Source organism: Poeciliopsis prolifica, unplaced genomic scaffold (genome assembly GCF_027474105.1).
Source record: "Poeciliopsis prolifica strain line A6 unplaced genomic scaffold, Auburn_PproV2 SCAFFOLD029, whole genome shotgun sequence".
Taxonomy (NCBI): domain Eukaryota; kingdom Metazoa; phylum Chordata; class Actinopteri; order Cyprinodontiformes; family Poeciliidae; genus Poeciliopsis; species Poeciliopsis prolifica.
In genome coordinates, this window is record NW_026562404.1 from 1,928,039 (window position 1) to 1,942,596 (window position 14,558).

The window sequence follows — 14,558 nt, forward strand, 5'->3', positions numbered from 1 at the left end:
GTTTTTTTTGTAGTCTTTTTTTTTTTTTTAAATAAACACATCCTCTATGAAAACCGAAGTTGCTTGAGAGACATTATAAATAGCTGTTTTGTGATTGGCCGAAAACAACGTCCCCTGGCAAAGCTCTTCCGTATAGCAACAGCCCCCTCCCTCTCTCTTCTTCTCCCCTCTTTTTGCTGGAATCTCCCTTTGCACCCCCCACCCTCCACCACCTTCAAAAGATACAGGCAGACCTCTGTGTGGCTCACCTACCCACAATGCACCGGGTGCTGCCATTGGCTTCAGATGAGGCGTATGTGTGTTTGTTTGGGAGGGGTGGTCTTCTCGTTCCTTCCTCACCTCTTCATTCTGCTGTAAGCTCCAACTCAACTCAGTCACCCCGCCTCCCCCCGACCCTCTCTCCTCCTCCTTACACCCCTCTGTCTCACTGCTGTGGCAGCATCTGGATGTAGTCGCCATGGCAACAGCAGCAGGCCAGACCCCACCTCCTTCTTGTGTCTCTCTGTACGCGCACACACACACACGCACACACACGCACTCTCTTTATACGCAGACGCAGCGCCTCTTCCTGTCCTACTCCCCTCCTCTCTCCTTTCTTAAACCCCCACCCCCTCCTCCGCCTCTCCCACCGACTGGCTGTGTTTCCTTCAAGCTTGACCTGGATTCAGTGCGCCGCCGCCGCCGCAGCCGCCGCGTTTGCCACAGTGATGATGGCAGTGACGCAGAAGCATGGTCGGTCCACTGATCTGCTTTTAGTGGCACAATGGTTATCCAAAAAAAAAATAATAAAATAATGACCCTCTATTATCTGTTCTACTTTTTTTTTTTTTTTGCACTTTCTACTATTTTTTTTTATTTAAACCACTCCCATTATTTTCCTCTTTCTCCTCCATTCCTATGTTCTTAAAAGAAAGAGGCGATCCTCCCTCCTCCATCGCTCTGCATGCCTCCCTGATCCTACCCTTCTACTCCTGATTGTTTGAACAAAGATACATGCTTCATAAAGGCATATATGTGTGTGTGTGTGTGTGTGTGTGTGTGTGTGTGTGTGTGTGTGTGTGTGTGTGTGTGTGTGTGTGTGTGTGTGCGTGTGTGTGTGTGTCACATTGACGTATGTAGCTCTTTAAGGCATGATATTTAATGTGTGTTTCCTTTTTCTTGGCTCTCTTAGAAGCCGGCAGCCCTGGCGGCGATTTACGCACTCAGGTTTCTAGGCCCACACTTTCCCTAATATGAGTCACAGCCGTCATTCATTCAAATGCACGTTTCCTGTATACAGAGCAGAGGGAGAGGTAGCATGGATGTGTTTGGGGATCAATGCTGCTGGACTCTCATGCAGAAGTTTGTTTATTTCGTCGAGTGATTTGTAACAGTTCCAATCTGAAAATTGGCCCTTTTTTATTATTATAATTTTGTTATGTCTGTGGTGTGTTTTGTTATTGCCGCCTGAATGCTTTTGAGCTGTTCTGTGTTTTTTTTTTTTCTTGTGTAATTTGTTTGTGCACAGAGGGATCTGCGAGTGTTTTACGGGAGCTAATAGGATTTCAGAAATAGAATGAAAAATAACTTAGTGAGAGCAAAACACAAACAGGAGGAGTGCAGCCCGACTGACAGAAATAATGGCTAAATATGATTGGATTTTCAATGCGAGTAAAACAGAAATAACAATCAGGATGATGGATGAAAAAAAAGGAAGTGACATATCAGTTATGCTGTTTGGCACAACGAATAATCTTCATTGCCTCACACACATATTCTACCCTCTTGAACTTTTTCACATTTCATCAAACTATAACGCTAAAGTGTTTAGTTGGGATTTTATGTTCTATAGTGGTGTGTTCATTAAAAGCAATGGATATTGTGAATCTTATAGAAAATTGTAAATGGTTTTCAGAGGTTTCTATTGGCAGAAACCTGGATTTTTATTCAATACTAATTTGTAAATAATTTGTAGAATAATCTAATATCTTTGCTCATTCTTCTTCTTGAGCCTTTTGGTTGCGTTTTTATGCAATCTCTAAATGTTTCTTTTCTTTCTTTTTTTTTTAATAACTAAGCACTGCTTTAATATATATATAAAGTTGTTTTTTTTTTTTTTTTTTTTTTTTTTTTTTTTTTTTTTTGCTTTTGGAAAAGTTGGTTTATCAACTCCTTTGTGTCAATACGTATTTAAAATAACTGTCTTATAAAATGTACCAGTGTTTATCATGACAAAACATGAAAACCTCTAAAGGATGTGAATGCGTTTGAAAGGTTGATATTAGACACCAAATCAATCATTCTCTCTCATGAGGCCCAGAGGCCCGAGCACCTGTTGGATGAAGCGTCCCTGGCGCGACAGCCTGTGTCACAGCTGTGATGTATTCGGCGAAAAATTTCGAATGGGAGAGATATTTATTTTGATAGATGATGTATGGCTCAGTGGGAGGGAAATAACAGCTGTAGGAGAGTGTGCCGTGATTGAATTAGTCTTTCTAATTTAATCTGTTCACAGCACTTGGACTCCATCATGGTTTATTCAGTGAGGTGAGCATACTAATTGGGCTTCTGTTTTCTCTTTCGCTCTCTCTTTCTTGTTCCTTTCCTCCTTCTTTTGGACATCTTAACCTCTTCCTGTCAACTTTGAACCTACACCCCAACCCCCTTTTTGCCTCCTAACTACATATTTCCTAAAACAAACAAAAAAAACCCAAACATCTCTTCCCTTTGGGCCTCTTCTCTGCCTCTTCTGTTGCCGCAGTTGAACTCGTGGACCAGCAGAGGGTGCTGCGAACAGGCTGCCTGGTGACGGGGGTTCACACTCCACCCATCCGACGTAATAGCAAGCTGGCCTCCCTGGGGCGAATTTTCAAGCCCTGGAAGTGGAGGAAAAAGAAAAACGAGAAACTCAAGCAGAGCTCCACAGGTATGGCGGGAAGCCTGAGATCTCCATCCGACCTCTCCGAGGCTCATCATGGGACCACATTAGTCCTAATCCTTTTGTAATGAATTAGGTTAGGAAAACCTAATGAAGGGATGTGGCAATTTAGGGTTGAGCCGTTTGAATTAATTTAGTCCATGTCAATTTCACATCATGCCTGTGAAGATCGCTGTGGATTAATACTGCAGTAAAGCCCCACAGGGGTTCTGGGTGTGGAAGTTGGAAAAAGAGAAATGTAAACAAAATATTGAAGATTTTCCTCAAACTGTCTAAATTGAGGTTGTTGAAAGGATTAAATGCAAAAATTGTACATGAAATGTTGGTGTGGGAGCTTAGCTAAATTGGAACACAACAGCACTCCATGGGACAAATTTATTTATTAAAATTCAGTATCCCTTTTTTTTGTCCCTCATATTGATTGAAGTTACTTTGGAAAAGACATTTGTTGAGACTAATCCATCCACAGTTACCCTATATGTTCCTTATATAAATTTTATATACATTTTTTGTAAGACTAATTTCACCAATTAAATGAGACAAATCCAATTTAAAGGGGCTTCAGTAAATGTGTAATAATAAACTTTGTGTTTTGCTTTGAACAACCCAAAAAATTGAGTCGTGCTTCAACTGACTCCAATCAAATGATTTATTTTTCTTCTCCTTGCACAGATGTAGCATTATCCAGCAGTCTCCTGTGCCATGATCCCAGCTCTCCCACCCAAGGTTGCTGCTCAGATGGGACGGTCTTACTCGGTGGGTTTGGGGGACCTTTGAGTCCAAACCTCACAGTCAGCAGCGTCGAGTACCTCGGTCCTGACGAGGAGCTTCCCTCTTCAGGTATATTTATTGTGTGAAATGGACATGAACCACTAAAGCAACACTCTCTTTTTTTAGTGACAGAGATGTATGAATATTTTCAGTTGCAAGAACAAGAAATGTCTGGATTTTTGACTGAGAGTAATTTATAAAGTAGTTGAAATAGTGGGTTTTGTTGCTGCAATGCCTGCAAAATAACTTAGAAACGCTGAATAAGTACTGGTTTTTAAATAGTTGCAGACATTTTTCTTTTTAATTTGTACCTCACGAGCCAATTTTCTTCTTTCACCAAGAGAGGGCAGCAAAGACAATTAAATGTTGGGTTCAATCTGTCTTCTGCTGTCCAGATATTTGTACAAATTGCAGTGCATTTTACAAATAGCTCTCCTCCTTTCTGCTGCATCAAACACAGTGGTGTTTCTATATGGATAATGTGGCCCAAGGCATCATGGCCTGCAGGAAGCCACGAGCGCAACAAGTCATCTGTCGGATGCCAAATGAGTTTTGTATGTTTATTTGCAGGTCCAGTCATTAAAGCTGAATTTGGTGTTTGTTTTAAAGCTTCTAGTTCTATGCTACATTAAGGGGATATTTCAGTTTTTAAAAGTTGGTCTGCAACTTGATCATCTGAAATCTTTAGTCCGAGTGAACTATAGTGGGATTGCTCTACTGTGACTCTTTAAAATACAACTTGAGAATTTTGAAAGTTTTGTTCTATTTATAAGAAGAAAAAAAAAAGATTTTTACACGTTCAACTTATTAAGTATCTCAATTAATTGTGTTTCAGCTTATGCTGTCCAAACTGCACACATTTGTCCTTTGTCATGCAAATTGTAATATCGCTGTAAAGTGGCTTTTTATGAACTGTTTTTTTGGGTCTTTTTTATTGTGCTGCAGTGGCTGCTCCTCTCCAAGACTGTGACCAGGTAGAGGAGAATGTAGCACCAGCAGAGGAGAATGCAGAGGAAGAGTCACGCCCAGCGGGGGATCTTCCTGAGGGGCTGCAGGACGCGGGAGAGCACATGGAAGAGCGGTCGGAAGAGGAAATCGCTCCGGGAACGTCGCCACCACAAGTACCTCCTAAACTTTTGCCCCAGCTGAGTTCTGGAGATGGTGAGAATAGTTCTGAAACGATACAAGTTAGGAGGGAACAGAAAAAAAATTCTTAAAGCTCATAGTGAAACAATATTACCGACACTAACTTTTGCAAGGGGGGAAACATGTCTGTTTATTGTAGATAAAGGCTTCCTACAGTTCCCCCCTCCCCTTTATTCCTTCCTTGAATCCTGACTTCATCCCTTCTCTTCTGGTGTGTCACCTCCCCAGCTTTCTTTTTTTTTTTTTTTTTTTTACTTTTATTTTAAAATCTGAAGAATCCTAAGTAATGAAAAATAAAATATGACAAGATGGCATTACTATTCCTGCTTTCCTGAACAGAATGGGGTGAATGTGGATGTCAACATAAGCCTCCATCTCTACAGGTTGAAAGCTGTTTAGTGTGTTTACAGTTATTGTGCTAGTGAAGCTCTTTTTGAAAGACCCTTAATTTCATTTTTTATTACAGTAGCAGGTGAATTAGCTTCTAACCAAAAAGCTGTAAATTCGGCATGAAGCAGGTATATTTCGATGCATAGACCTGTTGACTGGATACATGCTATTTTCTGTTTAATTCTACTTAGTACATAATTTGCCCTCAAGCTGACAAATAAACAAAAGAAAGCATGAAACCTTACCTTAAGATATTGGAAGCTGAATTGTAAATATGTACGCAAATACAGCCAGTGAAGAAAAATGAGAGAAATTTACATGATTAACAATTATTTATGTGCCTTTCAGATTCAGGTCCTGTGTCGCTCCCCACTCACCTGCCCAACTCCTACCTCCCCAAAGAGCCTCTGCCCAGGGCCACAGAAAGCCTGACGTCGATGACCTTGCCACTACGGGGGCCCCTGGCAAACCCTTCGGGGTCCCCACATCTGGGCAATATGATCCACCCTCCTATGCCTCCCAGCTGCATTATGGAGGAGCTGCAGAGGGCCTTTGCTTCCAAGAATCGACAGGAGAGGTTAGTTTCCAATTTATGGATATTCTTTATTATGATTTATTTAGTTGTTGCTGGTTTTTTTTGTCATATTCTTTGTTTAAAAATCACGTAAATAAGATAGAATTGGTCCCTGATGGAAGAATGATCTTCTAGATACATGTTCGTCCCAAAAATGTAAAAAAATATTTTCATAAAATATTCTTCTAATATAGATTTTCCCCCAATCCGTAAAACCTATTATCTAGTTGGCTCCTGATTCCTAATTTATGAGATGCGTTTTAATCGTGACACTGCCTACTTTAGAAGCAGGAGGCAAAATAAATAATTTCACAATATTCATTTTTAATGCTGAAGCTTTTAAAACTGCATCCAGGATGTACAAGTAACAAAATTTCGACCCAAATTCGCTCTTGTGTCCAGACACAGACTGGCGAAGTGAATTTTTCTTTTTCTTTTGGCTTCCACAAGCCTCTCACAATAATTTGCTGGAATTTTGACCCATGATCCACTCATTTATTGTCAGTGTTTTCTCATACAGTTCGATTGTATCGATCTCTCTTTTGCTGTCAACATTGAAAAGCCATCTGTCCTTTCGTGTTTCCTCAGCGTCCACGACGGGTGTGAGCAGGGCTCGCCCCCGAGGCGATGGTGCTCCGACAGACGGCTGTCTCGCTCCTGCAGCTCTGACAACCAACACATGTCGTCTTTGACTGGCGGCTGCATAGGAGCCGGAGGGTCTGACTGGCCCAAGAAGGAAGCGGAGGAGAACAAGGAGAACGTACGGCTGGACCAGTGCTTCTCCAAGACCTCAGGCCTCCCCTTCGACCTAGACAGCTGGAACGAGTCCGTCATCTCTGGTGGGTCTTTGAGGGTTTCTTGATATTCAGGACGTTATTTGAGTTTGAGCATCACAAACCCATTGCTGTGGTTTCCATCCTACCTTTTCCAGGCTTATTTTCAGATGCATTATTCTTCTATTTTATGATAACGTTGCGTCACACTCCACCTGAATCCATTGTCAGAAAAAAACAGTGGAGCCTTAACTTCTAAATTGATGGTATTAGAGGAGAAAGTCTAATTAGATAACACACATCGTCATTTCTAAATATAGTCAAGAGGAACAATAGAAAGCAATTAGGTCATTTTATAATGTTTGCTTCAATTTGATCTTTTCTTTTAGTTCCAATTTCAAATTGTGGTGTTAAATCTAGAGGTATTTACTGCAGCTCGTTCCTAGATGCCATGGTGATCTGCATTGTGGCATCGGTTTCTAATTAACCCCATGTCAGCATGTCGGTGCAATGGACATGTATGGTGTTGCAGGTACACTTCCTCGCAGGCTAAGGAAGGAGCTGCTGGCCGTCAAGCTACGAAACAGGCCGAGCAAGCAGGAGCTGGAGGACAAGAATATCTTTCCGGCACGGAGCGATCAGGAGCGACAGGAAATCCGTCAGCAGATAGAGATGAAACTTGCCAAGTAAGAAGTAGAAGCTTTGCGATGCTCCTGACTATAGAGCTGTGAAACACGTGTTCTCCCTCCTGCGGATTAGTTCTGGATTTTTTTTTTTTTTTTGTCACACAATTCGGATCAGCAAACAAATTTTAGCCTCACAAAAGAAGCCAGAACAACATCAAAAGTAAAAGCAAAAGAGGCAAAAACAACAAAAACCTATCCATGCAAGTGCGCAATCATCAAAAAGGTATACACAGGCCAAACATGTATTGATGATCATCCAAACATTTGGAAATTATTCCGGGGACTAATGTGACAACAGTGAGCATGTTAGAAGGTTTGGTTCTGTCACATCTGGTGTAAAACCAACATCTGTGTGACTGTCTGAAGCTTTGCTGCAACGTTGTTGCCATGAATTCTGCTCTCTGCTAAAATACATTCTGCAAAGAGACTTCACTTTATATATAAAACTTTATGGCATTTGTTGCTTCCAAATGTAGTGAACATAGGGAGGAAGTATCTTTGGAGAGCTATTTCCCTTAGTAAGTGAAATAACTGTTTCAAAACTGCATTATCTCTGCCTGACATTAAAACGTGTTTGATAAAAATTTCAATTGTGACTGAAAAGCCAAAATGGAACAAATGTAGGGAAAACGACAAAAGTTGCACAAAACATCTAGAATAAGCACATCTTTAGGTTACCTGAAAATGACTTCTATATAGTTGATGATGCAAGAAAGTTGTTTTTTTAATAGTGAAAACTTTGCATAAATCATCTACCATTCAAAGTGTAGTTAAAATAAATAAATTGGATCTTCCAACTGTTTGTTTACCAAAGTGTTGTATTGTGCACAACCTGCCCTAAAATGAATGTTTTGATGTATCTACAGTACAGTTCTGTATCTATCAACCTACAACAATTCCAACCACAGCTGAAAATATTCACAGCACAGGAAGTGCTTCCAAATGGATGAATATCACACCTTTCTTGTTACTAGAAATTCACATATGTCCCGTCATTTCTTGAAACTTCCACATCACATCAAGCTATCCGCTGATTATTTTGGGCGCAACAAGCGAGGCAAACTCGTTCCAGGAAATGTTTCCTCCGTGTTGCTGCGTTGAGGCGGACGAACATTTTGTACCTCTCTGTAAAGACATTAGTGGAGTTATTTCCCCCGCCCTCCCAGTACAGCTGAGCCGCATAATGTTCACAGAATGACAGCAGTTATCTCAAGCTTGGATATATCACCACACTCAGACTCCTCAACACCCGCATTTCAAACTGAGACACACAAGAGCGTTACATAACCCGCTGTGAAATCATTCCCAGCCAAGCACAAAGTGCCACCCACTCTTCAGAGGACAATGTCCAATGGGTGTCTAATAGGCAACTAATAATATGGCCTTTTACTCTTTTCTTAGAAGCAGTGAAAGAAAAGCCTTTTCGGTCATTTCAAAAGAAGGCAGTGCCGAGTTATAAAAACACGTTGGATAAATCTGCGAGAAAGCAGCACCAAAGGCTATCTGTAGCTAATATAAAGAGCTATTACTGCTAAGTGTTATAATACTGATACACTCCTTTTGTTTCATAAATAAAAATGCTTCTTTAAGACTTGTACAGAGTGATATGCTTTGAATTAGAAAAAAAAAATAACCTGAATAAGATTTAAGATTACCAAATAATTGTACTTACCTTGTAATGTAAGTATGTAACTTTTACACAAATACTGAAGTTTGGCATTAGACCTAATGTGGCAAATCTAGATATATTGAACAATTTATAATCATTTCTGTCAGACCAAGAAGTCTAAACTCAAGGAGCTTTGGATAACACAGCTTTCTAATTCCACATTGCTGCAAAGAAAAACTGTAGAGTATAACCTTTTCTAATTATAGCTCACATTGGTTAAATGAAGGAGGAAAAAAATCTCCCCGAGGCAGTGGTGAAAAGCAAAACAACACACTAAGCACCAATACATGTCTGCACAGCTCCAACCTCTATTTGTCTTCTTTGCCTTTGAGCTTTAGCGTGTTGCTGCGGAACAGATGATGGATGATAACACACTGACTCTCCGTTGGTGTCAGTGATCGACGACCTTTCTATATTTAGCTCCAGAGCTAGAATCAGCTCTGCAGCCACGCTGCCATATTGTTTCTAATCTTAGTTCCTGCTATCATTCAATAATGCATTCCACCTTCGTGCACTGCTGCCTCCTCACAAATGTCGGGGAGTTATATCAGCAGAAATAACGCCGGCGTGGGAGGAGGCAGGGCGCCCTGCTACAGTACTACGAGAAAGAAGAAAGCTGAAAGAGGCTAATTTTACCTTCTCAGTGCAGTTGGCAGCTGAAGTTAACGACTAGTTCCCCACTCAGTTGGTCGGATATTTAACACCTCTCTTATTGATTACTTTCGCACCTCACTTAAAAGGGGAAAACATCCAAAAATGAAAACTCTAAAACATTCTGGTGTTTTCTGGGCATCTTGCAGAAAAAAAAATACAACTCTTAACTTTCACTCTAAACATTTGTGATGCAATCAGTGTGTCAGTTTAAACAAAACACACACACACACACACACACACACACACACACACACACACACACACACACAGGAAATCTCTATCACTCCATAGTAAATTAAGCATTGTTTCACGTGACAACATTACCCGAGGTTTAACAATAGTCTACTGTACCTTGAGTCAAATTTAATCAGTTTAGGAGCTGATTAAATTTAGCAACTCTGGTAGCACATTCATCTTTCCTGCGAGGCAGAAAACACAAACAAAAAAAAAGAAAACAGCAGCATGTTTCCAAAAATAGCTGCAGATTGTCATTTAAAGCACACTCAGCTTGGAGTGCGGTGGTGAAGCCCCGCCGCCCCCTCCTTGTGTTACTAGGCAGAAATGAGAGCTTCTGCAGAAAATCTCCATTGTCTTCAAGATGCTGTTGCTAAGCAACCCGGCGACCGGGTCAATACAGTGGATGCTGATCCGCGTTGGGGCTTCACTAGTGATTTTCCGTTGTGTACGTTTGGAATGTAACAGCGTTAGAGGCGCTTCACCGTGGCTTTTCTCTTTGTTTGTCAGAGAGGGGAACAAAAGAGTCGTGAGCTCTAAATGCAATCCCGCCTGATGAGATCTTGAGACCGACTGATGTCATCAAAGGCGAGGGAAGACAGCCATGAGTGCCGCTCCTTTCATCAGTTTTTAGGCACGAACAGAATTCCTGCTCGGGATTTCGAAAGCGTTCTACAAACACTTGTGGTTGTTGCGTTCCTGTTCTAATCTTTGCTCTCAGAAGGCATTCCTCCGGGGGAATGAGGCTTTTGAACGACACCTGGTACCATGTAAAGATCTCCAGATGCTTATTAATGGCTGAAGACAGAGCACTCAGCTTTCTGGTTAACACTGAGAAGAAACTGTTGTTGGGAGAAGAGGAAAATATCAGACATTATGTTGCTTGGTTTATTTAAAAAAAAAAGAAAAAAAAAGATGATAATTAGATTCCAAGTTGCAGCCGCTCATTTTGCCCCAACAGGGTTTCATATTTGACTTCCTTGTGTACAAACTCAGGAGGAACGAACCCATCAGGCATTGATTTTTTCACCATTGATGATTTAGAGTAATTTTCAAAGCCAATGTTTTTTTTAGTGGCCATGATCTGTCATATTTTGGTGGATTCAACTTGGCAAAATGGAAATTAGAATCAAAATGGTTGGAAATAGAGGACAATACAAACTTTATCTAAACTAATTTACAATTACTGTGAGATATCAGCAGGACTGGAGAGGGGAATATAAATTTAGAGAAACGTGACAGAAGCCGGTCGGCAATTCAAAGAAAGTTTGATTTCATTAAATAACCAACGAAATATGCTTCATGATAATTGAGATGGTTGAAAAACAATTTTAACATGCCAGGTTTTTAATAAAATGTTATAATTTTACAATGTTTTCTACTGTCTTCTAAGAGACAGGTGTCTTATTTACTGTCAGAGACAATGTTGGTGGTGTAATAAAAATACTTATAGTCCATATCTACCAGGGTATGAATAATGTGGGGTTTTCTTTTAAGTCCCACTGCAGGCGGCCAAAGTACCACCAGAAACACACGCGCCGCAGATTGAGAACCCCGGAGGTGAAATTAAGACCTCATCTCCAGCATATGCAGACACGGATAAAGAGCTGCTGTTACTTTTGCGCGTGCATCATGGTTTTAGTTCATGTGACCTAACTTTGATGGCTTGGAGAAACCAAACTATAAAGAGTCCAGTGTTTGCCAGGGCGATGGGATGAAGGGAGTCCTGTTGTGTGGAGGCATTCACACTCTCTCTGTAGTTTCCACCTCTGGAGGTAATAACCCGCAGGCTGTCTGATGTTGACCTCTTCAAGATGCTCACATATATAATTCATACAAAGCCATCACAGAGACACATGGCTGAACCTTTTGCTTGCTTTGATGGCGAAGGGACAACTGGAAACTAAACGTGCAGGTCAACAAGCTGTTAAAGCTGTTGTATTATTTTTTTTTACAACAAATATATATATATATATATATATATATATATATATATATATATATATATATATATATATATATATATATATAATATATATTTTTTTTTTTTTTTTTTTTTTGTGTGTATGTTTTTAACAGAAATAACTTTCGACTCATTTCAAAATATACCGACGCTACTGTTAGAGTACTACGCTGGTGCCAGCTTCCTCCCTCCTGCTCGTGCGTAAAAGCCGGGGAAGCCTTAGTGGGCGGGGCTTCCGGCACATTATGCATGCAGTAACCGGGGAGACTCAGCGGAGTCGCGCCCAGTACCAGCCCCATCACGACCCGCTACAAAAAGCGCTGGTGGCTGATAGTAGAGCGAGGAGAGCCTGCGCCGGCCGACACAGAGTGGAGTTTCCCCGCCGCTCGGTGACGCCGAGATATGACACTTGCTTGAGGAGATTCTCTTGCTCGGGGGACAAATCGGCGCCGCTCCGTTCACCTCGCTTCCAAATGTGGGGAGCCCCTCTGCCCAAGCAGCACAGCCGCGGTTTGGATGGGAGATGGAAACATAGGGGATTCCTCTCGAGGACGCGCGTCGTGAAGAAACTGCAGCCCGTTTAACACGAACAGAGAGGAAGGAGGAGGGAAGGGGCTGGAGGAGATCTGGCCGGCATGGTTCAGAATCTGGTTCTGGTGTTTCTCCGCAGGAGGCTGAGCCAGAGACCGAATGTGGAGGAGCTGGAGAGTCGAAACATTTTGAAACGTGAGTCTTTGCAAGGAAACAAAGCACACTTTATTCACAAGCATTCATTTTTCTTTTTTGCACTGAGAGCAAACGTGTAAAGCTTTTCCAAATGTTTTCTTTTTTTTTCCAGAAAGAAACGATCAAACAGAGCAGGAGGAGAGGAGGGAGATAAAACAGAGACTAAACAGAAAGGTACACCACTTTTTGGTTCATGTATAACATGCACAACTTTTTATTGGTTTGAATTCATTTGACCTTTTTTTGGGGTGGGGGTTCATTCTCAGCTCAATCAGCGGCCAACAGTTGACGAGCTGCGGGAGAGAAAGATCCTGATCCGCTTCAGTGACTATGTGGAGGTGGCCAAAGCTCAGGACTATGACAGGAGAGCAGACAAGCCCTGGACTCGTCTCTCAGCAGCAGACAAGGTCAGTGTTTGTCAGGATGAGTGTACAAAAAAAAAAAATCAATATTTAGGTCAGATATTATGAAATTTCCCAAATTCCATGACTATCACTGAAGGCTACAGCATGTTCATGTCGCTGTTATCAGCTTATCTCACAAAATCCCCCGCCCTTTCAAATGATTTATCCTGATTATGTCTTTCTCCTGCTGTCCGCTGATGCTCACTGGTGGCTTAGGATGCTTTTTAGGGGATTCACTGAATGATGGCCTTTTCCCCACAGGCTGCAATCCGGAAAGAGCTGAACGAGTTCAAGAGCACAGAGATGGAAGTGCACGCCTCAAGCAAACACCTAACTAGGTTAGTATTCTGAGCCGCCTGCGTGTCAGTGTGTTCGGTAATGCATGCAGGCTCTATTCTGGGCAGCAGCAGTCTATATTTAGCCCTCTGTGCTCCTTACTTAGAGCAGGAGGCGCTATAGATAGATGGGAGTGCTTCTTACCTGGGGAGGGGGAGGTTGTCCCCTGGAGAGCTGAGGGTGTCAGAGAGAGAGAGCCAATGATGAAATGGTACAATGTCCTTGGCTGTGCTGGTCTACAAATGGAGGATCTGTGGGTTGTACCAGTGACCCAGAGAGTTTTAAAATAGCTCCTGGTTAATGGCTACACAGCCAGATTTGATGACAAAGGTACCCTCTCCCATCCTCTGCACTAACACACAGCATGTCCGCCTTTTACAGGTTCCACCGGCCGTGAAACACTGGCGAGTTTCTTCTGTGAAGAAATGCCGAGCGTAGAAATTCCCTGAAGCTGCCCGTCGCCAGCTCAGTGGTGACGCATCGAAGAGCCTGAAGCCTTTTTTTTTTTTTTTTTATTGTCTTCAGCGTGTCTTTAGCTTTCTTCCGACACCCCTCATATTTATCAGTATGAAGAAACGGGTGTGGGAGAAACGACGGAGGGGTGTTTGCCGGCGTTGTGTCCCGGAGGACCGCTGGGCGTGACGCGGAACCAGGCGGGCGGAAGAGACTTCAGTGGAAACCCTCTGACTCTCAGGATGAGAGCAGAGAGAGAGGAAAAAAGAAAAAAAAAAAACAAACAATCCTGTCGTTCTTTTTTTTGTACTAATTCAAGGACTACTTTGACAAATCGGTGTGAATCCATGTAGTGGGAAGAAGTAGTGCATGTGACCACCTTTTCTTAATTGATGAATAATGTGTCACTTGGACTGTGTACAGACTGTGAAGTCGGGTGAGAATGCGCCGGGGAGGAATTTGATATTGACTGTACATACAGTATGTCAATCAGGACGGGACTGACGGTGTCTTCACTGAAAAGAGAAATACCTTTGTAAGCACTACTTCAAATAACTGTCTTCAAAAATACATGTTTTTTAAGAACGGGCAGTGTATTCATTCCTCAAACCATTTTATTTCCAATTAAGAATGGCTTTAACAAGAGGTTTAAAAGCAATTGAATACATTTAGGACTTCTTTTTATTACTCAAACATCTTTCACTAAAGCATAAATACAGTGTTTTAAAAATATCAAAGCCGTGCAGAAGCTAATGTCCTGTTTGTACTAACACCAAGGGGATTTTCTTTAGATCTCACTGGATAGTAAAGAACATTCTTCTAAAATTTTGAAACATCTCCAGCGAAACACAATGCATATCAG

At 41.7% G+C, this 14,558-nt stretch overlaps 1 protein-coding gene across 1 annotated transcript in view; it reads left to right on the plus strand.

Moving 5' to 3' along the window:
• phactr3a (phosphatase and actin regulator 3a) overlaps nucleotides 1-14,281 on the plus strand; it is a 33,216-nt gene extending 18,935 nt beyond the window's left edge. Inside the window, exons 2-12 of the mRNA XM_055049477.1 lie at nucleotides 2,741-2,905; nucleotides 3,590-3,757; nucleotides 4,634-4,849; nucleotides 5,573-5,801; nucleotides 6,387-6,637; nucleotides 7,104-7,257; nucleotides 12,448-12,503; nucleotides 12,616-12,677; nucleotides 12,770-12,910; nucleotides 13,169-13,245; nucleotides 13,625-14,281. Coding sequence (XP_054905452.1) covers nucleotides 2,741-2,905; nucleotides 3,590-3,757; nucleotides 4,634-4,849; nucleotides 5,573-5,801; nucleotides 6,387-6,637; nucleotides 7,104-7,257; nucleotides 12,448-12,503; nucleotides 12,616-12,677; nucleotides 12,770-12,910; nucleotides 13,169-13,245; nucleotides 13,625-13,640 — 1,535 coding nt within the window. The 3' untranslated portion in view covers nucleotides 13,641-14,281. The remainder of the gene's footprint in view (nucleotides 1-2,740; nucleotides 2,906-3,589; nucleotides 3,758-4,633; nucleotides 4,850-5,572; nucleotides 5,802-6,386; nucleotides 6,638-7,103; nucleotides 7,258-12,447; nucleotides 12,504-12,615; nucleotides 12,678-12,769; nucleotides 12,911-13,168; nucleotides 13,246-13,624) is intronic.
• Nucleotides 14,282-14,558: the final 277 nt, after the last annotated feature.